The following is a 26,408-nucleotide window of genomic DNA, read 5'->3' as shown; positions in this document are numbered from 1 at the left end:
GGAAATAGCAATTCAGGTTTTTTTCCCCGTTTGTTGTTTCTGGATGAAAGTGTTGAAGTGAGGAAAGTTTTCAAAGTTCACTACTTTGCACATAATTTTGAGCTGTCCACACATTCTGGATTCTCCAAAATGTCTCCAAAAGACATTCAAGAACCCACTGTTGCAACTCTGTGCTCCTACTGGCGCACTATGTAGTGACCTTGAAAATTTGCCGGTTTACAGGAAGTACAAGTAATGGTTAGCATGACTGTAAAATGTGATGAAGGAATCTAGACATGGCATGTATTTCTTTAGGAGGTGTATATTATGAAAGACAGACTTAGCTAGCAAAGTGAAACAGTAATTTATCAGGTAACTGTCATTTTACTGTAATGAAGTGGTTACCACCTGACCTAACTCAGATTTACCCATGCTGTTAATGCACTGCAGTAGGACCAGGTACTGAGTCAAGACACTGTATGTTTAAGTTAGGACAGGTGAGTGAGAGATGTTAGAGAAGTTTGAAGTCATACTGCCCCTATGTTTTCAAAAAATTACCCAAACTCTAGATATAAAGTATAAAAATAACATTAAAATGATGAAAACAATGAACATCATGAATGTAATCCAACTTGTTGGTGGTACTTATCTGCTTGCCAGCTCCCTCTTCAGACAGGATTTAAAAGAGGTGGCGCGCTCCACAGATTTATAGCCCTGAGAGGTCAGTGAATAGACATCATAGCAGAGAAAAGACAAGGAGGAAGAAGGGAAACCACAGGGAGAGGTAGGAGGCAGGGAAGATGTAGGAAAGACAAAAGAGAGGGGGGTGTGTAGGAAAGAAGAAGAATGTAATGTATGGGTGTTGTAATACAGGAGAGGTTAGGATGATGGCAGCACAGATGAGTGTGGCAGAAAGAAAAGAGATTGAGGATGCAAGCAAAGCAAGGAGAGAGAGAGAGAGAGAGAGAGAGAGAGAGAGAGAGAGAGAGAGAGAGAGAGAGAGAGAGAGAGACACTGTTAATAAGCAAAGACTGTGAGGCCAAGACAGCATCCAAAGAAGCCTATAGGATCATAAATACAACCACTTCCAGGTTCACTGTTGTGCAGTGTTAAAGATGTTTGTGGCATATCAGGCAAAGAAATTGTAAGCTTGTAAGAACCTGGCATCTCATGTATGTGTTTCACTTGTGTTGTAAATGAGGCTCTGGACCGTAGTATTGCATCACCTTACACCACTAGAGGGCAGTATCCCTCCTTGGAAACAACACTATGAAGTCACTCAGTGATTTCCAATTCAGCTGGAGTTTTTCATCACTTCAAGTAATTCATTGAAGTTGTTACCAGCTTCTTCCTAAAAGCTGTCACCCTACATGGCCATGGTCATAATTCAAATGTATTTATTCTAGTCAGTGTCGTCTTTGCAGATGCCAGTGTACATGTTACCTATAATATTTTCAAAGTCCTTTTTTTCTTGCGTTGACTCCATTTTGGCCACATTATTCATTTCCTGTAATTACTTGAGCTTGGCAGTGGAGGAAAGGCAATAATAGCCTTTGTTGTTTTAAAACCCATTTACAATAAATGGAAACAACCTTTTAAACTGCAGGGCGGTCTAGTTGTTATAGAGACTTTTCTTCAACTGGATCACCTGGGTTTGAACTAACAAAGCCCCTTCTGCAAAAACAACTGTGGGATTGCTACGTTAAAGCTGGTGGTCTGCCCTATTAAGATTATTTGCTACTGTCCACATAATGTTTTTTCAAAATGTGTTAGTCCATTACTACACAGTTCAGCACAGGTGAAGGAAGGGTTAAGAGTCATTTGTGGATGAGGAGCTCCTATGTTTAAATTTTCAGCTCTTCTGTTCCAAACAAATTCTACCAAGTCCTCAGAATAAAATACACCCTCAAGAACATTGCAATCGTTTGCATGCTTGACCTGGAAATGCTTCACAAAAGAAGATTCCTTCTAACTGTGAATTTCACTACGACATGAGAGGTGATATCATTGGATCATCTTTATCAGAATAACAACTTAAGCTCTTTTTTATGACTTTCACACGGAAAATGTTAAGATTTCTAGGTAATGCTGCATGTCTCAGCATTTTCACTGCTTCCTGTAAGTTAGTGCTGTAAATCCCAATAATCTCCATGTATCTCTTCTGTAGCAGACTTTAACCTCTAACCTCTATATGGAGGGAGGTACATTCCTCGAATGGGGATCAATAAAATCCCATTCATCGTCACGTCCTCCTTGCTGTGACTGGCTGTGATTTAGTCTCCTCTTAGTCTTTTTCAAATGGAGTTCTGTTATTTGGACTACGGATCCACCATCAGTCACTCTCCTATCATTTTCCTCACCCTGGCTCCCCTGTGCAGACGGTCCTTCATTATCCCAATGAACTCCTTGTAGGAGAGCTGGTCATCGTGATCTACATCAAAGATCTTGAAGATAGTGTGTACAAGGTGACGTGTCAGCTTCAGCCCAGTGGCCACATACACTGCTCTCGCAAACTCATCTGGTAGAAGAGAGAGAACAATTTTGATCATTTTGGCTGCTTGTTGCACACCAGGATAGAGGGAAAAACACATAATCTGTGAGTGTAAGCAGAGACCCTCAGTGCCCGTGGCCCCAGCTGCCACTGCTCTCCTCCTACCTTGTCCAATGGAGCGAGCAGCGAAATTGTACATCTGCATGGCGATGGCAAAGTCCTCGAGGTTGTTGAGAAACTGGAAGAAGGATCTGAACTCATCAAAGGTGATTCCCTGAAATACCAGAAAAAACACATGTGAAGCAATATAACTCTAACCAGCCCAGAAAATGACTTAAGGGAGGAGTATTGATGAAAATGTCGTTCTCTGGCGAAAGCTTGTTTCAGCACAGACTGCCATCCAGAGGGACCTTGACAGACGTGCATACAACATTCCAGGAGGCACAACCACTCTGTTGTCTGAAATATTAACTAACCAAAATAAAAAAATGCAACTGACCAAAACTCATACTATCATTCAATAACCAAGGGATTCCATGAAATAGTCCCATTAATGACATAAAAGGTCATTAATGACAGGATTGTGTGTTAATGATATGGAATATTTCAACAGCAGCCTTGCAGTGTTTCATAACCCTAAAGTAGCTGCATACAGTAATAATGCTGAAGCCATTCAACAAGTAGCTGTAACCACCACATGCTCTTTGCTGGGAATCAAGATCAAACCTCTGACGGCTAGATTAATAACAAACATTATACATACAAAAAAATCCATAAATTGAAACAAATAAGGAAATGCAGTATTTGTAGGTTGACATGAAAAGATGCAGATTAAAATACACAGATAAATACAAAAAGAACAAGGTAGTCGTGTATCTAAACCTACACTTCCCTTGTATGGAGAAACAAAGAAGATGGCGACCTAACTAAATAGCAGGATAGACTGACAGATTGTAACTGCAGGCTGTGTGTTGTACGAGGCAGAGACCAACCTCCTGCTTCTTCCACAGCATGAAAAGGAAAGAAGGGAGGGACAGAAATAGAGTTGGGTTGCATAAGAACTACATGCCATCTATCTATCTATCTATCTATCTATCTATCTATCTATCTATCTATCTATCTATCTATCTATCTAGCTAAACAGATAGATAGACAGACAAATAGACATTCACATTCACATGTAGCTGGAAGTGCAGTCAAGTGTGGGTGTGTATGTGTTGGTGTATGTGTGTGTGTGTGAGTGTATGTGTGTGGTCAAGTGGAGCAGTGGAGCGCTGAAGTGTGGAGAGCCACAACAGCCTCAGGAAGAGACAGTGGTGGGAAATTGGCTGGTTGAATGGCCGGGAGGTAGGAGCACCCATAAAGCAGGAAGAAGAAATTAAACAGATCGATAAAGGATCAGAAAAGATATCTGGTGTTAACTAAAGAAAAACAGACGATTCAAAATCCTGTTTAAAACTGTATTGTAAATATGTGCAGTATTCTTTAATTTCACAGTTTACTACCACCATTTGGCTATTCTGCAGCTCTTTTGTATTTTCCCCCATATTTTTACTTCTATTTACTGAAGCTGTCCATGCTACAAAGAGGACCCGCTTTACTGTAAACTTATTATCACGTTGCCATCCTTATGGGAGCCATTAAATCCCAAAAGGCAATACAGGTGCCAAGTAAGATGAGCAGGGAAACACAATTAATCATAAACAGTTCTAAAAAGGACTGCAACGTCTGTTACTAAGCTCACGTAATGTTTCTTGTTGTTGGACAAGGATAGATGTCTAGTATAGCGGACTAAGAGCAACAGTACCCAACATTATCCAAATAAGCAAAAACAGATTAAAAAAATGGCATTATATTGTCAGATATAGCCACGCACAAACAGTCAACGTGAACTCAAATTAACTGGGATAAGAGAGATAGAGAGTTTGTGCATTTTCGTGAACATTTTTCACAGCTGTTGATTTGTCTGTGTGTTCCTCTCCCAGTAAAGAACAGCATGCATGTACAGTATGTATGTACCTTCTCGTCAGGTATACACTGGCGGACATTCTCCAGGTAAGCGCTGATATTCTCCACGTTGGTGAAGCGCAGCAGGATTTTGGCAAAGTCTTCTTCACTGATGGTGGTCATCCCTTTAGAGTAAGTCAGAAACTCTATTTCCAAAACCTCTGTTTGAAGGTTATCCATAAACCTGAAAAATAGCAAGGAATGGAAAGAGATTTATCAAAAGAAGCATGTTTCTATTTTGTGATCAGGTTAACATTGTTTATAACATTAGCACACATTTTATGCTGTCCATTGTATATTTTTTTAGTACCTGTAGAAGTCGTCAAATGTAAGCTCTGCCTTCCCTTTCTTCCCAAAGAAATGGACCAATAGGGTGGTGTCGATGGTGATACTCTCATCTGCTCGCTATGAATCATCAAGGATAAGACAGGGGATCAATGAGTGACTAATCCATAAACATCAAGCATTGTGGTTGGAGAAAATACAGTGGGCGGGACGAGTCCATCATCAATCCGACATGGCTAGCAGGAAGCAGGTTTCCGCTGCACGTGTGCAGAACGTGCGCCGGATGAGCAACAACAAACTGTCAATCAAACGAATCAGCTCAGACAAACAGTCAGCGGCCATCATGACATCAGCCATACCAGTCTAGGCAGCAATAACGTTTCAGTTAAACCTCTGAAATGGGATAATAGCAATATAAATAACAGGTGGGTTCAGTACACTGCCACCATGATGGCAAAATGAAACATGGCGGGAAACATTTCACTGTCAAATCTTTCAGTAAGATAAAGTATGGACAGGTAAAATGGGGTAATGAGGTAAAATCTACAGAAAGGTTCCTTTTAAGCTCATCCTCATCATTGGTTTTTGAAAGCAAAAGTAAGGAAATAAAACAAGAGGTAGGGCGCTATTTTTTTCCATGCTGCCTAGACTGGTGAGGAGTGTTGCTGTAGCAGCATGAAACACAGACCAATACTGGTCTGGTGAAGACACAAGAAGGCCTCAGGTAGTAGCACACACAAAGATACAGAGACACAATGAAAAACAGAGTCGTGCAGATATTCATTGAGCCGAGGGTGGGAGGTTGGGGATGGGGGTCAGCAAGAATGTAGGAAGAAGGAGGGCAAAGTATTGAACAGGGAGAGTATAGTCGACAGAGAGAAACAGAAGAGGTGAGAGAAAGAGGGAAAGAAGACATTAGGAAGAAGAACTAAGGGTGAGACAGACAATACATAACACTAAGCAAACCAAACATACACAGACATGTTAAAGCCACCACATCCCATGCGCTCTCTGCTAATGCCACATTGACACACCCGAACAGAATCTCAAATCACACATAAGCACAAATGCAGAGAATGTGAGCCAATTCCACCTTTTTCCGTTAACGGACGAGAATCTTAGAATCTTTTTTCTCCTTTTTACATCTGTTTATATATTCTTCAATCTTAGCCCCTCTGTCTTGCCTCCGCAAGTGTGTGTTTTCTGAATAATCCTGGTCATTTGAAACCCATTCAACAGGCTTTGGGATGTTTGTTCTGTTTGCTCATGCTATAATCTGTTAGTTAACATTTTCTTAATCCCTTACAAAAACAAGGTGGCATGGGAACGTTTTATGAGCCTTTAAGAAAACTGAAAACTGTGTATTTCACTGTTTGCCTATACTTATGCTTGCTAACATCTCAGAAAAAGGTGACTGTGCTTTTGAGCAGTTCAAGAAAAGACTCAGCCAGCATCAGGACGGAAATAGAGGATGTTCTCTCTCCCTGCCATGCCCTGCCCAGCCAACCCCCCTGTCCAATCCATGGCCATGCTGAGGTATATGCAGACATCAGATTGGGTGGAATCTCATGTCCTTCTAAGGAGGAAGAGCATTTAGGCCATTTCCATCATCACCATCATCATAATCACCACGATGCCATTTGTAGTTCTACCTCAAGAGTAAAATCCTAAAATCCAATGTGGGACAAGAAGAGAATGTCAAACAAGATGACACAGGTTGATAAAAAAAAAAAAAAAGATGTCAAACTACACAGATTCACATCTTTGACAGATGTAGTTGTGTTGTTTGTTGTGACATAAAATGTGTAACCCTTAAAATTATACTGAGTCAATTCAGGACCCCTCATCAAAGGTTATATATTTCTATGTGCTGTGAGCACTTCATGCTAACATTGATATTCATGTTCAGATTGTGTCATGTGAATACTTTTTAGAAGCCTGAAGAGGTAAAACTATTCAGTATTTTCAATTCAAGAAAAAAGCAAAGATAAATGTAAGGATAAATAAAAACAATTTTATGGGGCAGAAGTGTTTTTGTTCTTCTTTCCTAACTTGTTGATCATATCTTCTCAGGTTGGGAACTACTGGGATAGATTATTAGTAAACTAAAATCTCTACTGGCTAAAGTCTGTTATGTAAGCATTCAAATCAGTTAGCCAAATCAGATTATGGGTCTCAGCTTTGGGTACTTATGGCTACCAATGCACACTAGTAATATTCTTTACAGTGAGTTGTAGTAGATTAAGGCACTAACCAAATGCTTTGTAGTAGATCCAATTGTAATGGATGCAGATTGGTTACTCACAGGATAAAAAACGTCTTCTGGGAAACAAACATTAAAAGTAAACCTCTATTTTGGACCAACAACATTAGTTGGTGGTCCTAAAACGAGGTTTACTTTTAATGTTTGTTTAAGTGTGACTCCCAACATTCAGTCTGTTTCTGATTCACTTTGCAGTCTAGTCTTCCAGTCTTTGATTAGGGACTTCATGTAAACACAGACAAACTGAAACAATTACAGACTTATCATTCCAGTGTCTTGTTTTCTGTGTCTCACTTATTTGAGGGTCTCTTCATTAAGCCTCTGATTACGGACAAACAGGACAAAAATACTTTTGCTCTTTTAATGTATGACTGACGCATTACTGATGTCTTTATGACACATGAGCTGTTCATACATCTAGACAGCATCCAGGTGGTGTGCCTCTGCCTCTCTCCCCTCCTTTCACCATATCCCTCCTATCCTTTTCATAATCTGAAACTGTTTGTTTTGCTGTTTTGCAACTTCCAAAACAAGAGACAGGTAAACTAAAATCAATAATTTTGTTCATCTTTTGAAAATGGATGTGATTGAGGAATTCATAATGAATCTGATAATTGTCTAATCACTGTTGCAGTAACTTATCAGTTGTCCCCAAGAGGTTTAAATGTCTTATGTATAATTAAGTACAAATCCAGTTGATCACGTGATTCAAGTTGGGATGGGTCCATGTGGCACTGAGTGGAAGGTACTTTGGTAGTGGTGATTGATTTTAGTTGAACGTGCAAACTAGCGAGAGACGTTATTGATGTTTGGATGCCGTGCACCCTGGGAAATATTTGAAATCAAATATGGAACTAGAGGTGGTCATCTTCATCAGCCTGCTATGGACCAACTTCTCCCCCTGTCACCACTAAAACAAAGGTCAAAAAAATAATTATTAAAGCTGCATTAAGTGATTTTATTTGGCCATTTGGGGGCAGCAGAAAAAGCTGTAAACACATTGACATATTATCACCTCATAAAGTTGTTACGGTGAAAGTGTTAACGTACATTTGGAGTTGTTGTGTCTGACCACCAATATTCACCCTCCTTTTAGCTCTATTTTGTTCTCCAGCAACTCCTGAGGGAAATATCTGTCTCTTTAGCTGCTAAATGCTCCCCTATGTTCGCCAGCTAGTGGCTGCGTCTGCTGTTTGGTGCTGGGCGGGTAGTGCACAGTGGGTTTAGAGCTTTTTCAACAGCTGCCTGCTACTGCTGAAAGCTAGGCTGGTAAATCCAAACCAGTAAAGCTGTGAGCCATCAAACTGAAACAATGAGCTGAATGACGCTAAATCGCTTTATAGAGCTGAGGGAAATTCTCTGTGGGTTCATCACTATGAGTGACACCTTTCACATTAGAGCCAACATATTGATTAATGTAGCTTTAATCATTATCTGATAACTGACACTAGTTGTTGTACTTAAAAAAACAGTCAGTACTTTCAATCTCTAACATGATGAGAGAGGTTCTTCCTTATTAGAGCTAATGATTGTTTTGATAATAGTACTTAACTATTACTTATTTTATATTAGATGTTTGACCAAAAAAACTTGTGATGTGGCAGAATTTCACTCAAAAGTCTTTGTCAGTGCAATGCAGAATTTGTGTTTTGTTGGTCAAATTTAAAGCCGATATATAATGTAAGAAATTGTCAGCAAATCAGAAGGCTCAATATTGGTATTAATCTCAACCCTTTTAAGAAGCCATATCAGTCTAACCTTGGGTAGACGTAATGTCAAACTGATCATAATAAGCTTATCATTACTGGAAGTGTGGCAGCATCGGCATGAGCTCATCATCCCCATGAAGACATAATGGTTACCACGCCCACAGGGCACGGGCCAACACCTGGTGTATGCATGTGTCTATTTGTCCGTGTGTGTGTGTGTGTGAGCTGCAACAGACTTTGATCATGAAACCGAGGGTAAAAACAGTAATTACTGATGTACACACTAAACGGTCTTCCTCACCCTCCCTATCTGAGTAATACCTTGGAGGAAGAGCTCATTGTTGGTCTTTAGTCAAGTCAGTCACACTGTCAATCAGTCACACCTTGCAGGGTAAAAACAGCTGACCCTCCCTTTCCCTTCCCACGACCTGTTCGTCTCTCTCCCTGCACTTCCCTTCTAACCTCCCAACTTTATCTCCCACCTTCTCTCTCTCTCTTTTTCTTTCCCTCTCCAATCACCACTTCTTTCCCTCTTATCCTGCCCCTGCTCTGATTACTCTGCTTTCCTTTCTCCTCATGCTACCCGTCAGTACCTCCGTCACCTGACAAACATAGAGGTGAATCGTTCTTTTCTTCCCTCCCTCCTTCCCAGCCTGTCAGTCAGTCCCTCCTTCTCCAGACAAAAGCAAAGAGGTATAACGGTGACTAATCTGTTGAGTAAACACATCTTTCTCTAATACAACCTGCTTCTTTCTTTTCCCCTAAATGTGCTTCCCGAACTTCTTCTCTCCCCACCCACTTTGTTCCCCAACATTTGTTCTCTCTGCTGACCTGTGTCATCTTCTTTGGGCCTCTCTCACCTGTTTGTTGTCTCTCTGATTTTATCTCTTCCTTTTTTTTCCCCCCTCAGGTTTTCTTCTTATCTGATCTGGTGTTCTTATAGATTTGTTACAATTCCAATGTTTTCTTTCTCTTTAATTCATCCCTTGGTATTTTTATTGTGTCCCCATTTCTCACTTTTCTGGTCAATTTGCTTAATTTTATTTAATTTTTAATTGCTCACACTTTTAATGTCCCTGTTTTTCTACCTATTATTTTCCTCACCCCATCCTCCCCCTCTGTCTGATTCGTCTGTTCTGTCCATCTGACATCCCAGCAGATGAAAGGCTGCTCGGTGTAAATACAAGGTCAGTCACATTACGCTCCACTGTCATTATCTCCACCTCAGTTTCCGCTGCCACCACAGCACATAGCCTGTCATTACTCAGCTAGCCTGCTAGCACTGTTAGCTGTTATTAATCATTACCAGCATCTTCACCTCGTGTTAGACGTATTGGAAAGACAATTTGTGTTGCACATGACCAAGCTAATGAAAAGGTAAAAATGACTCGGAATTTTCTATGAAGCACAAATTGCCAAAATGTGAGATTTTGCTGATGGACAGCATTTTTACCTTTTTGATGTTAATCCTGTTTGTCTGTTTGTTTTTAACAGATTATTAGCCATGCTAGCGCTGTGGCTCTAGGGGTGGCGGTGTATTAGTTGGTCAGTCCACCACTTTGTTCCAGACTGAAATATCTCAACAACTGTTAGGTGGGTTGACATGTCATTTTAAACAGACATCCATGGTCCCCAGAGGATGACTCCTACTGACTTTGGTAATTGCCTGTGAGAGCGCCACAATAAGTTTGACTTTTGTGGTTGTCTCGACAACTATTGGATGGATTGCCATGAAATTTTGTACATACACTCTTAAACCCCACAGGATGCATTATAATAACTTTGGTGATCCCCTTACTTTGCATCTAGCACCATCATCAGGTGAAAATTTCAATTTGTCCAACACTTTGCTTTATGACTAAATACCTGCAAAACTAATGACATTCCCATCAGCCTCAGCTGTACTTTGTGTTTAGCGCTAATTAGCAAATGTTAGCATTCTGACACACTAAACTAAGATGGTGAATATGGTAAACATTATACCTGCTAAATATGAGCATGTTGACATTATCTCTGTGAGCATGTTAGCATGCTGGCGTTAGCATTTAGCTCAAAGCACCGCCGTGACTACGTACAGAGAGTTGCTAGCATGGCTGTAGACTCTTAGTCTTGTTTTTCTATTAATTCTGTGCAAAATGACTTGAATGTGTGATAAACAACATTTACGATGTCTAATATTGGAAGTAGAAGCTTTTGAGAGTTGTTTGAAGGTATCTGGTTTGAAATGCTGAAGTGAGTGATACATTTACATTTTTTTCTTGAATATATACATTTCTGCAATTCAAAGTATAGAAGCAACAGACTGCTGTACTCAAAATTACTCATAAATTCTATGTGATTCAGTATAAGTGTGTGGTGCTATAATGATCAGGGTTTTTGTATGTGCTCTGCTGTCAGCCTTGTTATCATTATACCAGTGTCATTAAACACGTTGTGGTGTAAACTGACAATGATTTCACACCAAAGCTACAACACAGCACAGATAACAAGGCACAGATACACATACGAAAGCATAATGAAGAGACCAATGACAGACAGCAGGTGAGAAACAGGTTATTAGAATATGAACATTACAATATCTATCATCTAACTAGCATTATTGGATTAATACAGTCACACCAGTACAAATTCTTTAGAAACAATAATCAACAAGAACATATATAAAGAAGTCAAATTTGTTCATCAGGAATAAGTGAGTGACACAATGAAATGGGGAAGACACTCAAACATTTGGAGGAGCCTCAAGTTATCCCAAGAAAGAAATATTTTCCTACAACTTTCTCTTTTAGAAGAGATCAATTTAATGGACATATTGTGTTTAGTGCTAGGAAGTCTTTTAGAGCTCATCCAAACGGAAATGACTTCACACGGGGAAAGGGAATGGGGAAATGTATTGACAGCAGTTTCTGTACCCTACTTCGGTTTGTAAAACAGAAGTATGGCAGATAAAGAGTAATTTAAAGTATATATGAAGTAATGTTTAGGAAAGAAAAGAAGAGTGAAAGATGGCAAGTCAGTCTATGTAAATTATCGGTACCAAGCCAAACCAGAATAAAAGAGTTGGGGTGATCATAACTTTTACAACAAGCCCATATTGACAAATATTTGAGATTTGAGAGTTGAGCAGCTAGGCATGATTGCTCCAGAAGACAAAGATTAAGGCCGTCATGCTTACGTGTCAAGGAAAGCTTTTATTATGAAGGTCAACATTTCTGATCTTATTCTGGTTGAATAAGCTTGATGCAACTACATTATTCTGAATCTATGGGGCTAGTTGGAGGATCAACAATAACTACAGGAAACTGATGAGGAGGAGTGAAGGATGAAAAACGGAGGGATGTAGGGACAGAGGACAATTGGGTCTGTGTACCTCCGCCAGGTCAGAAAAGAGGACTTGACTGGCGCTTCTCCTCAGAACGTCCCAGTAACTTCGTGCCACAAACTCCTGACTGTCTTTTTTTAGCACCTGTAGGAGCGGTCAAGCAGGGCCAGGGTCAGTTCACCTCCAACCACTTTAGGAAGTAAACTTCAGCTTCCAATATTCACTCTATCAATTCTCAATATATACAAACAGATTCATGAAGATGACTCTTGACTCTTTGGAGACTCTTGACTCTTTGGAGTACATATACTGCATATTCATGAACAGTGTCACATACAGCATTCATACATAGTAAATACTTGATCAAGATAATTCTGATCTGGCATCAGGCGCTCATTGAACTGCCTAATATGGGAAACCTCACCGATTCTGTTTTGCCAAACCGGATAGAACAAATAGTAAACTATAGGAACTGTACATTATTTGCTAACCCTACATTGATGAAATGCTGTTTATTAGATCAAAAACTGCTAATGCAACTAGGGAGAAAGAAACTAAATCAAAATGTTCTGTCATAAGTTCAATTTACAGTGGTAATATCCATTTGTAATGTTTGATTTAACGATAAATTCACCCCATCCACTGTAAAGCACCAAGCATAAAACTCCACTAGTGTCAAACAAAACAGGATTAAAGGGAGGAAGCATCAGATTTAGGCAAAAACTCTGCAAGTGGGGATACAGTACATCACAGATAAAGAAAGACATTAGCTGGAGAAAAAAAAATCTAATGTCTTCCAGTGGTTTTGGTTAACATAATAAGGATTAACTATGAGTAATCTGCTGTCCTGACCTTTACATTTAAATCACTAAAGCTACCATTCGTTACTTTGCCTTTCAATCAACAACGAACAAGCATAAAAATCATATCTAACTGATCTCTGAAGCAAATTCACAATTCTTCCACCCAAAAGCAAGTTTCCTTTTTCACTCCTATGACAGTGAACCAGCGGAACATATTGCTGCCCCAAATGCCACAAAAAAGAGCTGGTTTCTGCCTTAAAAAACAACCACAGTGCTGAGCTCCTGACCACCCACCTTGTCTTTCTCTCCAGGGAGAACACAGCAGCAGCCATTTTAACATGACCCTGCACCGCTCTTAACTTCACAGTGACAATGCAGCTATCCATCACACCACTGACAGGACAAGGAGTGTGTGTGTGTGTGTGTGTGTGTAAGAGAGAGAGTGAGACACAGAGAGAGAAAGAAGGAAAGTCACTCATAGTCTGAATAGAGACTGTGGCTGGTAGCCTAAAGTTGGACAGTACACATCTGCTACACTGTACTTGATCTCCATCACAAAATATTCATTGCCACTCTGATTGAGCAAACTTCTACAGTTCAATGTATCTCAAGGGGAAACTAGGACCTATAAGTCTTTTTTTCTGCACAATATGAGGCATTTGAGTATTGAAAGTGCCCAAATCTCACATATTAAATTATTGTCATATTGATTTTGGAAATAACAGAAATTTAACAAGATAGTCTTTATTGTATGTGAGAGAACAAATAGTTCTGTAAATTGAATGTCCTTTTTTTAAGTAATCTGTTTAATTTTGGGTGTCATACCACTCAGCAGACACATGTAACCTGTTTGCTTTCTTTGTAATGTAAATGTGAATGTGTGTGTAGCCTAGACCTCCTTCAATAAAAATCTCCTGCTCTCTCTTTGCAATAACAAAACTCAGTAACACACACACACTGCCCAACAAACAGCACGTGTCCTAAAACAGTCTAAAATTGACAGTGTGTGATTGTGTTTAGAGCTTTAGAGTGCCTCGAGTCATTCTAAATCACATCACTCTCTTTTTGTAAGAGTTCATCTCTCCTGACCCCTTAAATCTATTACTCCTCTTCTGCCATCCCTCTCTCCATTCATCCCACCCTCTGCCATCATCCCTTGATCAATCACTCAGCTGACCTGACAGATGGACACCCTGTCTTGAAAGAAGTCACTCTCTATCCCTCTCATTCTTTCTATCCATCCATCCTTTCAAGGAGTCTACTGTGTACATTTAACTGACAACAGAGGATCAGGTGGACTGGGTCAGGGTTAAGGCCTTTTCAAAGACCAGGTCAGGACACAAAAGTGGGTGACAGGGGCATTAAACAGAGTCCTCTTAGTATCCCCATATAATTGACATTTACACCTAACAAACCTACTAGAGTCCCCAGAATGAGGGAAAATAGTCCAAACAACATATTAAATGAGTAAAAACAGGGTGAATTTTACTTGATTAACCAGATAGTTTTTTAATCAATCAAACACAGAGTTCAGAAGAGGTTCTAGATATTATGAAATGTTGTTAGTAAAATATCTGTCTACCATGACATTTTAACCTTTTATCACCACCATGTTTAAGTCCCCATTGTGGTATTGTCTCGTAACATTTCAAGTATACTGCCCCCCCCGAAAATGGAATGCATGTAGTAACCCAGCTGATAGAAACACCTAGCTCTCTGTTCCTCTGTTCATCCTTATCTAAAGATGCGCAGAAAGGAGACTAAGGCATTATGGTTTTGGATACATACACTGTTCATGGGGGCAACCTGATATCCATAGAGCTGCATACTCTAACACACAGAGAGAGATAGACATGAAGAACAGAAAGAGGAGGACAGAGCATGCAATCAGAGAAGAGGAGGAGAGAAGGTAAAAGACATGTTAGTACATGCAACGAAATACACTCTGCAGAGGGATGTGACATTTTCAACATATCTATGATTAAATTTTATAACACACACTTTGCATTATAACACTGTGCACTGCACTTCCCAGGGATGATTTGTGAAACTGTATGCGTAAGGGAAAGTGTAATATTTTTCTTCTTCAGATTTTATCTTTAAAATCCATCCATCCATCCATTTACTACCGCTTGGTCCCGTTAGGGGTCGCGGGTGACTGGAGCCTATCCCAGTGACTTTGGGCCTTAGGCAGGGTACACCCTGGACAGTGGCCAACTCGTCGCAGGGCTAACACAGACACAGACAAGGACAGACAACCATTCACTCTCACATTCATTAGGTTATCAATTAACCTACACATGCATGTCTTTGGACGGTGGGAGGAAGCCGGAGAACCCGGAGAGAACCCACGGTAACACGGGGAGGACATGCAGACTCCACCCAGAGAAATTGTGTGATGTCCGGGAATCGATCCCACGAACCCACGATCTCCTTATTGGGAGGCAGGAGCTTTAGCCGCTCTGCCACCGTGCACCCCATCTTTAAAATCATAACTGAAAATGCTAAATATAGTCCAACCAATACTGGATTTTTGAAGAAAATACAATATCTATATTTGAGAGTTTCAAAAATGTGATAATGATATATCTGCCCATATTCATATCTTTACATTTACACATAACAAAAACCAACATTTTTGATAAAGCTCCCTTAAATTAGTTTTTATAAAGAACTGTGACCAAGATGGAGAGACAATTTACATTTGAATAAAACATTTTTGTACTGACATGTCTTGTTACTTATTAGCCAACATACATTCCATTACCGATATATCTGTAAAAAGCTAATATTCACCCAGCCTGACTGAGGCTGGGTGAATCAGGCTTTATAAATTATTAAGTTTACACTTTACGATTAGGCATCAAGCCTGCAGATATAAACATAAAACACATAATTGAACCATTCAGTGTAGTAAAGCAAGATGACCTGTGTTGTTCCAAAACTTCAATCACAGAAGTGTTGAAAAGGACAAATTATTTTAAGGGTGTATCCAATTTAACAAGTACACAGTAGGGGTAACTGTCACAGTAAAAAGAGAGAAACCACATTGTTAAAAACAGTTTCTATAAGGTGGCATGCACTCAGACATGGTTACATGAAGGGTTTTGCTCACTTTAATACCAGCTGCTTAAATACAGATGACAATTAGCTTGGATGATGATATGTCATTTTAAATACATCCACATGTACAGTTTGACACAGCATTCATTTTGCACCTTCAGTAACATTAAAGAGTTCACGGGAGAGATGTTGTGCCACATTACACTCATGGATGTATTAAAATGCCATTTTAAGAAGGAAGTAACTTTACAGTAATGTTATATTAACCTCAATAAAACCAGGACATTGTATTTCAAGTTTACCCCACTGATGATACAAGCATTAATGAAGTCCATGTCCATAAAGACTTATAATCCATGCTCGTTCCACTGTTGGCTGTACTAAGGGTAATTAGCAAAATAATTGAATTTCACATCCATACAAATGTACCTCTCCTCGCACGCAAACACAACCTCATCCTCCGTACCAACTTTCTTACCAATTGTGCAGACTTCTCAGCATCTCCTTTCCTCCCTCTCTTCTCATTTTTCTTCCGGAAGATCTCCTGAAGCTGTAATGAGAGAAAGAAAGATCTCATTGACAAATCAAAGCCAGAGTCAAAGCTCTGTTTGAAGCTTAAATGTCCATCTGTACAAACATTACCTGAGTTCACAAAGTCATTCAGTCTTTCATGCTGGTCTATGATGTGATTCAAGTATTGGCTTTCTGACAACATGATGAAGAGAGTGTTGGTTTTCTAGTTTTCTTTAGAGGGGACTTATGGTCACATATATTAAAGGATAAATCAATGTTGAATCACATCGGGCAGAAAACAGCAGCTGCGCAGCAATCAGTATTAGTATTTCCGTATTAATAGTTTTTCTTAATTTGGTGAGTAAATGGTCATTTGTTTGTACTTTTCTTACAATGCACTGGCCCAGGAAAGTATCATCAAGTGCAGCTTTTATATTTTATACACTGAACCATTTTTTCATTAATCAATTTCTATTATTAATTTGAATTAACAATTAAAATGGTTACCTACAGCAAAAAAGCAAATACTGCCATATCAATTATAAAGATACATTCTCCAGGAACATTTTAGGAGTTGTGATCACAACAGATAACAGTGACTGACATTGTTCATTTGGGGTTTATTTAAATTAAACATTCCCTTCATTTGACTGAATTCAAGACAGCAGAAAAATCAGACCTTATTGCCAAACCCTCAATGTGGGAATTATTTTTCGGTCCTGCACCTGCCCACTCCCACAGGATATTCAACCATCACCCCCCACTCCCGCTGATGTGCCATCCCACTCCCACCAGCCTCCACAGAGATTGTGATCACTTCCTGCCTGCAGCAGTGTTTTCAATTGAAAATCTGTTGGTCCCATCCCACAGGGAAAGTAAGACACATGTAGACCTTATAGGTTTTTAATCTAAAGAAATGCAAGTACAGTTAGGCTACTCAGCTGTTAAATAAGCTGTCTTTGGAAAAAGTGAACTTAAAATCAGTTTTTAAATAAAACATAAAAAGCAGCTTTCAGCTAAAGGCAGTGGGAATTTAAGGTAGATAAAAACATGATTCGCCCCATCTATGTCCATCCCTGTTCCTCTGATAGTTTATTTTCCATCAGATGTTAGAGCAGCTGTCAAACTATCATTGTTTATAAGTCAGGTTTGGATTAGGGATGGCGATTTCTAATGGTAAACAAAATCTATGTGACTGACTACACAACTAGTCAAAGAAGCGACAGCAAAAGAGAGTGAGTGTGCCAGAGGGACAAACTAAACTGAAACAAAATGCTATTTGGTATCATATTTGGTGTCAGTGGTTAATTGGATAGTGATTTATTTACATGTATGAAATAAATTCATCTTGTGCTCATCCTGAGATGATGATGCTATATTCCCAATACATTTCTGTTGGGTTTTGTGGGATTTGAATTGTGTTGTATCTCTCTACTTCTGTGTTCCCCAAACTCTATTTTTTCACCTGAAAACTCACATAATGGAGTCAAATTTTCAAGTGGAAGCTTTAACATCTTACATCTCTCTGTAAGCACTGATAGTCACTTCACACTCATTGTCAATATCTTTAATATCCCAACCTAGCCCTTTTGTGATCGGAGTAAAAGGTGATGTTAATAATAACATACAAATTCAGTCACGGGATAGATTTTCTCTCAGTACTCACCACCAAGAACTCCCTCTTGTCCACCATCTGGTTGCCGTCTGCATCAAACATATTGAAAGCAATCTTAAAGCCAGCATGGGGCTCTGGAGAACAGAGAGGAGAGCACATACAGTAGGGTGAGTGTGTGAGTGTATGCATGTGTGCGTGTGTGTGTTAAAGGCAATTTCAAATCCAGAAATAGCATGGAAAGAAGTGGCGTATAGGTTAGACAGGAGGGAGACGGGGCAGGTGGATAAATCTATATAAACTATGAGCTACAGTTAACATTTGAATTTTTGTATACAATTCTACCTGTTTCTTAGTGACCAGGTATAACTGTTGATCTACCAAATCAGATAAAGCTTGGGTCACTTATGTCTTTATTTTAGAAATACCAGAACGCATATGTTTGCTACAGATAAACCACAGATAAAAACTTTAGCCAAGACATCATACACATTAATTTAGTATTATTATTGAGACTCATGCAGGTACAAGGAGCACATGACTAGTTTGAAATTTACCAAATGAATTTCAGTTATCAATAACAGTTGTTCTAATTACTTGTAAGAAATTAAGTATTTACTTTTCTGTATCTTTCCACCGGAGTTTCAAATTAACATTGATTAAATTGATTAAACAGCAATGACACAAACCCATTCCTGATCATGATTAATGGCTGCCCTCCCATTTGATGAGGACACACACTGAGCTGCACTAGATGCAAATCTCCTGTGACTTTCTCTAGGAGGAAATGTTGCTGCAATTTTCATTTTACATAGTTAAAAAAGGATAAGAACATTGACACTGTTTGGGTTCCTGATCATTTACAGAAGAGAAAAAGCCTTCAATTCCTGACTTTGAGGGAAAGAGCAGACAGTCAACAATTTTGAAGGTGTAATGATCTTAATACATAGTGCAGAAAAATACTTTGACTTGATGAGTGAACAATGAGTGCAGCAGTTTTTTTAAGGAACAAGCCTCACATTCCTGTCTACATTTAAGTTTTGAAAGGTTATAAGTAGAGGTATTTTTCTTCTCGCTGTCTCTATCTCAATTTCTGTCTCACCCCAAGGGGAAGGGGAAAACCACCAGATTTGTGTCATAATTGCCTCTTGCTAAGTTGTGGGTGGGCCTGAATATAGTTCATATCATGTACCTTAGCTAATCTTGTTTTCCCAAAATAAGCACAGTATACTGCTAAAGTAAAGTGAGAGAAAGATAGAATAAAAAAGTATAAAATAAGATGGCGTGAAGGAGTATATATAGAGAGACTGAACTGACTCACTTGTAAGGATGCAGAGCAGGAACAGGTACTCTGTGTATGAGATGATGCCTGGTAATGAGATCAAGAGGAGTTAAAGAGGTCACATTCAACACACACACACACACACACACACAATGTTTACAGATGTTCAAAGACCATGGGCCTCCTGACACACACACACACACACTAACACACATAATCCTTCCTTTCATGAAGATAGCATCTTAAAATGTGTCTTCTGGAGCTGAGCTGCCAACAGCCATTCGGCCACACACCGTTTCTTTTTCTACACCCCAAGTGTCCAAAGTAAAGACACTGGCTGGTAGGGGTGTGTGCATGCGTATGTGTCTGTGTTTGGATAAGCAAGTGAAAAATGTTTTAGGAGATGATCCTTTCTTGCCTCTGGCCCATTTAGGAATCTTTGTAGCACCATCTCAGCCCTCTCTCCCTCTTTTTCGCTTTCTGTCTGATCGTTCAGATAGTTCAGGGTGACTCGCTTGAGTGTTACGGGAGACTGCTTTCCCGTGTGTGTATACGCGTGAGTGTGTATGTGTGTGTGTATGTGTAGGTGAACATGACACCAGCTAAGACCGGTGTGAGCCTTGTGTTTTCCTGATGCTCGACTGCTTTGTGCAGAGGAGCTGGTTTGGAACTGAATTCTCTTTGTCCCTATGTAGCCTGAGCTGTGCAAAGAGCAGGAGATACACTCTGAAACTACTCGGGTTTCTGGAATACATTCTGCATGTTTACACTCACATACTTTCAGTGATATGCTGCTGAATAAAAAGGGGGGTTAACACTGATCCCCAGATTGTACATATCATTAGGGGAACAACTTTCAGTCAAAGTCAATGATCAGTCTAAACTGAATTTAACTTAGTTTGATACTATTGTGTATGCAATTTACATATTTATCTTCATATTAACTTATCATTTAATGATATTTGCTATAGTGTCTATGAGTTTGTACATTTTAAAATTCTACGTCAGTCTAAAAATGTGCTAATAACTACAGTAAATTTAAATGTTGGTATTTGCAGTGCCTTCCATTATAACCCTAATTACCTAATAAGTTAAACAGAAGTTTTCTGCAGGAAACCCCTATTAGGCATGAAGATTGTTAGAACAGGAGCACTGATTTACTGAACTCAAACTGATCACTGCTACTCCACAGGTACTTTGATATATCATGCTTTTCAACTGGTCAGAGGGTTTAAATAATTGCTTAAAGATCAACTTTGCAATAGTTTTGACTTCAAGTGTAAACCATATCATTCCTTGTAATATGTTATAGTGTTGTTGGTAAATCTGATCCCACTGAGAATCAACTCTACAGTCTCCTGCAGCTTTCAGTTGATTTGATTGGCAGGTCCTCATCAGTACCAACAACTCTCATCAACTCTCCACATAAAGCAGACGTTCCTAGCTTGCAAATTCACTCAAGTTCACAGTGAACTACCTGTCCAACGTGACATGCCACAGTCACAAAGTAAAAACGATAGCTGGTGAAGAGAGTTAGGGATCAAGCAAGTAAAAAACTCCCACATATTCTTCTCAAGAGTTTGTGGACCAAACAGGAGCTAAAATGTAAATGCATTTTGGACTTGCATTTTAGCCACAACAACACATTAGCCACAACTCGATAAGCTGATAGTAAGTCAAAAATAGCAAAGTCTGGTTTATTTTTGTTAGTCATTATCACATACAATGTCCATATCAATAACTGTTCCTGACTTAGATTAAGTTCTTCAGGAAGACAAGAAAAACCTCCTAGCTTTATTAAAGTTGCATAACAATACTTGAATAAAACAACGGCAGGCACATGAACAAATCTCAAATGAGATCATTCCCAATGCAGTCAAATTTGGGGTTTGTCAAAACTTAAGCAGGTATGTTAGAGAAATTATAACACGTCATCATAAGCACATGTTAAGAGCATTATAATGACATAACACACCATTATAAATAGAATGTATGAATATGTTACATGTTAATGTGCATTAGCACCTTTGTTATATAGCTGCATCAAAACATTTGGAATCACCAAGATATGGGACTGTTCTAGTTATAAATAAAGCTTTTACACAGGTAAAAGATAAACATAAACTCATTATACTGTGTGAGGTACATTCAACTGAAATGTCTGACAGCTGACAACATAGATTTACATTTACAATGAGCTGTAGTCATGTAAATGCCCAGCATGCTATGGTATAATAATCAACTAACCATAAACTCATCACAGGGCTGAATACATTTGATGTTTCCAAACCAAAATAGTAATATTACTGTGCCTGTAACAAACACATGGCCAAACAAAACTGACATATTGTACAGCCCCCCCTGGCGCGCGCACACACACACACACACACACACACACAAACACACACACACACAGTCAACAATGTTCAGGCAACACTATACATTCCTTTGTCTGACATTCTCAGAAATCCAAAGCCATCCCAAGGATTTTAACTGTCCTCGCTCATCATGCCATGAAGAAGAAAGCATGTCCTGACATCAGCACACACACACACACACACACACACACACACAGCTAATTCACAGGGACGACCTTATAAAAAGCTGAACTGAATAGATGTGTGAAGGAACAAACGAGTGGCTTAGAGGTAATAAAAACAAATAAGTATACATAGAGAGGTATTGTTGAATGCTGACTGTGTGCGTGTGTGTGTGTGGTCTTGGCAATGTGCCACCAGCAATTTGAATAGACATGCACTGTATATATCTAAAATGTTGTCCTCTTACCATGAAGACTTAGGAAAGGTTTACAAATGTTCTCTCTTTCCTCTTTGTCTGTGTCCTCTCTTTCATTTTTCCCTCTACTTTGTCTGGTTTTCTGTATATATTCATTATATTCCTTGACACTCCATCTACTTCTTCAGTTTCTCTACATCTACATTTCCTCTTTTACATGTCTCCTTTTCACTCCCTCAATCCTCATGTTTCTTTCTAGTTGTCTTCTTTTTCTCTACTCCCCTTTCTCCTTCTATCTTTTTTTCATTTCCTCTCAGTTTTTTGCTCCTCTGCCTTTTCTCTGTCCATCGCTGTGATTTAAAAAAAAAAAAAGGATGAAGGATGATGCTGGTCTCCGAAGTGTAAACAATGCATGCACGCACACACACACACACACACACACACACTGGGGTGGCTGTTGCTTGGAGGTAGAGCGGGCTGTCCACTAATCGGAAGCTTGGTGGATCGATCCCGGCTTCCCCCAGCCCACATGTCAAAGTGTCCTTGGGCAAGATACTGAACCCCAAATTGCGCCCAAGGGTGAGTGAGTGTGTGTGAATTATTAGTTTCTTTGATCTGATGAGCAGTTGGCACCTGCCATCAGTGTATGAATGGGGTGGATATGTAATGTGAATCGCTTTGAGTGGTCGGAAGACTAGAAAGGTGCTATACAAGTACAGTCTATTCCATTCATTCACTCACAAACACACTAGTTACAATGTGTAAAACATTATCATGGTAGAGGAAGAGGGGATGTATTATATTTAGCTTCTCCCAGTGTATGTGTGTGCGTGTGTGTAATTATCACTACGGGGGACTCACTCCCAGACTGTGTGATTCCTCTGTTACACACTCCTGAAGCAAATGCTTTAATTAGGGGGAGCTTCTCTCCCTCTCTCTTTGCTGCTGTATAATTTGTTCTGTTCCCATATGCAAAGAGAGGAGAGGAGATAAGAGGAGAGGAGGTTTATTTTTAGCTTTTTCAGCAGGTTGTTTGGCTGTTAGGAGGGACAGCATGGCTCCAACCCCGGATTAAAGACACCTACAGTGACACACACACACAAGCTCACATGTACTATTTAGTCACACATCGGCAGGTAAGCCCTGGTATACATACAAACAAGCAAGTGTACTGAAAAGCTGCAAAAATCCTGTAAAAGTTATAAAACTGTTCCTCGCTTACTCCTCATATCAACAGAACATTTAAACTGTACATAAGGTTTAATGAAATTAGTATTTGAAGTATATTTATAAAGCAAATTAAACTGTAATGGATAAAAAAACTAAAAATCCTAATCCACTGACATTCACTGACCTTGTTATTATCTGACTGCTACTTATTTTCTGTGTGCGTTTGTATTAGTGAGTGCAAAGGTACTCAAGGTGCCTTTGCTCCTGTTTTTTTGTTTGTGCATGTTTGCATGTGTGTTCGTGAGCGTGTTTTCTCTCCGACCTCGTTCTCTCAGGTTGCGGAACAGTTTGGAGGATCCTCTCCATACTGGGGGAGTTTCTGTCAAAATCTTCTCCAGCTCCTGACACACACGCACAAAAACACACAATTGACAAGTGAGTTGTCACCTTCACCGTCAAACTTCAATCCATGACTTTCACATAGATAGAAACAGAGACAGAGAGAGAGAGAGATAGAGATAGAGAGAGGATAGCATGCCATGGAAATTAGGAAAGGATTCGCTACAAACTATCCATCTTAACATGTAATTTTTATGTTGATATTATCTCATCTAATTAATTAATATTATGAAATGATTAATGTTGTCACTTGTTTAAAGAAACATTTGAAAACAAGTAAAAGAGTATTAGAGTATATAATATATGTTGCATGTGAAGTGCCATTGAGATTGTGCTTTTAAGAGAAATATAAGGACTATCTTTACTATTTAACTTTTTTGAACACATGAATTGTATAATTCCAAATGTTGTAAATAGGTAACCTGTGGAGTTTTTGACCACTAGTGGCGCTATGGAGCAATGTTTGATTAGCAGGTTCCCGTTTTGCTTGTATCTCATGCTCTACTAGAACGACCTGCCTACTGCAGTGAGCAATAATGCAAATTTGTACTGCATGCAAGCCGCTGGGAAGGCAGGGAGGAAGACTGCTAGTCGATGTAAACATGGATGTAAAATATGCAGGTTTTAAAGTATTTTTTTTAAAACTTCTTTGCCAATGTTTTCTGAGGAAGGAAATGCATTCAACGTGTTTGTTACGCTTTAAGGATACACACGATACCTTTGGTGAAAAACACTGAATGTAAACATAACTGTTTGTTTACAAACAAACTCCACAGGGTACCTTTAAGATTGGATTAAGATTTCAACCTGGTAAGTAGTGATAGCACTGATTTCCTGTATTTCCAGCATACCATTAACAAATTTGACAATAGTCAATCTTACTGACAACAACTAAGCTACAATATTATGGAAGCAAAGCACCCGATTTGTGCCAAATGAATGGATCATAAGGCTGCATATTCATATATATTTGTTCTTTTTTTTGTACATTTAGAATTAATTGCAAAAAAAGTACATTTAATTCATTTCAAATTAAAATTATAACACAGTAAAGTGCTCAAAAAGGGAAGGGGTCTGGATACTCTCTGGAGCCACTGTATATCACACTGTAAACACCTAGACTGCTCTGCGTAGTCTAGTGCAACAACAACTTTGACCTACGTAAGTGGGCAATAAACTCAGGACAGATATCCTCTACTTCACATATTGTCTTCTCAAAAATTACTTAAATAGTATCTCTTTTTGTCTGTCTTTGTGCTGTGCACTAATGCAATCTACAAGATCTCAGGTCTTTTACAACACCTAGTGTTAATTGCAGTGTGGAGGCCAGTAAAGGCTTGGCAATCATCTCACTTGTTTATTCTTTACATAGAGTGACAATGAATCCGATATGGGTCTGCAATCATGCACTAATGCTACATGTAGAACCTACATTTACATAAAGAAACTCCTCAACAATCCTGGCAAAATCAGGATTTTAACTTTGCAGAGTGTACAAAGCCTGCAACAGATGTAACATGCAACAGATGCCTGCAACATGGAGGAGCAAAAGAAAGAAGCATTAAGAGTGTGTCTCCCACCTGTTTGGTCAGGGACCTCCAGGGCTTCTTGTCTGCCAGGGAACAAGACAAAAGAGGAGAGAAGAAGAAGGGAAAGAGGAGAAGGGAGTTTGGGTGGGCTTGGTCAGATAGCATCTGTATGATCTAGAAATGGGTCTTAATGTGCCGGGTACAGTCACAACACACACACCAACACACACATACACGCTCACTGTATATACACTGTCATCATCACAGGCCCATTTGTACCGTCTAAAGTGCCCTGTGCTTGTCTTTGTAGTATGTGGAATGTCCCCGTAAAAGCACATACTACTTTTGTTCTGTTTTATACAACAAAGTTCATCTAATTCAACTTCAAAGGGGGCATTAGAGGATGCCGGCTGCTGAGAGGGTATGTGTGGCTGTATCGTATGTCAGTGAGCCAGGGTAGATGTAAACACACACATACAGGTGCACAGTTTGCATGCAATACAAACACATGCCCGCTGAAGAAAGGAATGATAGCTTTCTTGGACGTGTGTTTGTGATAACCTCAACTTGTTAAGGACATTTTTAAACCAGTTGTCACAAAGAAAAAAATAAGTTAAGTGTCTGATTTAGATATTTACTGGTTAAGAGAAAGGGTGAATGTGAGCAAATGGAATGTGGACAAGTCGAGGAGTGTGTGTGTGTGTGTGTGTGTGTGTGTGCACGTTTGTCTGACTCACATTAACCTCAGACTAAACAATAGTGGTAAAGCCATCTGCTTTGAGGCTGGATGGCCAGGACTAATCTGTTACGACTGGCAGCAGGCTGACAGAAAAAGCAAAGACGTGTTTAAATCCAGGATTTTAAAGTGTTTTAAAACTTGCTTTCAGTTTTAAAGGATCTATTTTACACCTGGCACTGACATCCATATTGGGAAATCAAATTTTAGATCTGAGATGGCCATCAACAAACTAAAAACAAATGAGATTTAGTTGGTTATTAAAGGCATATAATGACCCATTTACAACAAAACAGAGTCTACAAATATGGAAACTACAGAAATGTAACTAAACTTTAATATTTGGATGCAACCAGCACACACATCAGCAAAATAGATATTTAAAGATGGTGAAACACCAGGATGAGGTCTGTACTGTTAGGGAAAGAGAAATGTACCACATTATGCCAAATATATGTCATGTGTAAATGTAATCAATCAAAATCAAGATACAGTCCAGATATGTCACA

General features: G+C 39.2%; 1 protein-coding gene across 14 annotated transcripts in view; it reads right to left on the bottom strand.

Annotated features, from left to right (window-relative positions):
- Positions 1-26,408, bottom strand: part of LOC122873573 (calcium uptake protein 3, mitochondrial-like) — a 34,656-nt gene that overhangs the window by 3,113 nt on the left and 5,135 nt on the right. The window contains exons 3-15 of one of the 14 annotated variants that reach the window (XM_044190468.1): positions 25,215-25,246; positions 23,558-23,636; positions 19,369-19,416; positions 18,102-18,184; positions 16,401-16,472; positions 14,648-14,689; positions 12,105-12,200; positions 4,788-4,882; positions 4,490-4,661; positions 3,463-3,471; positions 2,636-2,744; positions 2,340-2,497; positions 629-693 (exon numbers count right to left, since the gene is read on the bottom strand). In XM_044190468.1, coding sequence (XP_044046403.1) covers positions 629-693; positions 2,340-2,497; positions 2,636-2,744; positions 3,463-3,471; positions 4,490-4,661; positions 4,788-4,882; positions 12,105-12,200; positions 14,648-14,689; positions 16,401-16,472; positions 18,102-18,184; positions 19,369-19,416; positions 23,558-23,636; positions 25,215-25,246 — 1,060 coding nt within the window. Of the gene's footprint in view, positions 1-624; positions 694-2,339; positions 2,498-2,635; positions 2,745-3,462; positions 3,472-4,489; positions 4,662-4,787; positions 4,883-12,104; positions 12,201-14,647; positions 14,690-16,400; positions 16,473-18,101; positions 18,185-19,368; positions 19,417-23,557; positions 23,637-25,214; positions 25,247-26,408 lie in introns of those variants that run through there. The other 13 variants (XM_044190471.1, XM_044190464.1, XM_044190465.1 and 10 more) reach the window with 13 other exon arrangements.

The sequence above is a fragment of the Siniperca chuatsi genome, linkage group LG3, assembly GCF_020085105.1.
Source record: "Siniperca chuatsi isolate FFG_IHB_CAS linkage group LG3, ASM2008510v1, whole genome shotgun sequence".
Lineage (NCBI taxonomy): Eukaryota > Metazoa > Chordata > Actinopteri > Centrarchiformes > Sinipercidae > Siniperca > Siniperca chuatsi.
Note: the sequence above shows the minus strand (reverse complement) of the source record. Positions and strands in the feature narration are given on the sequence as shown.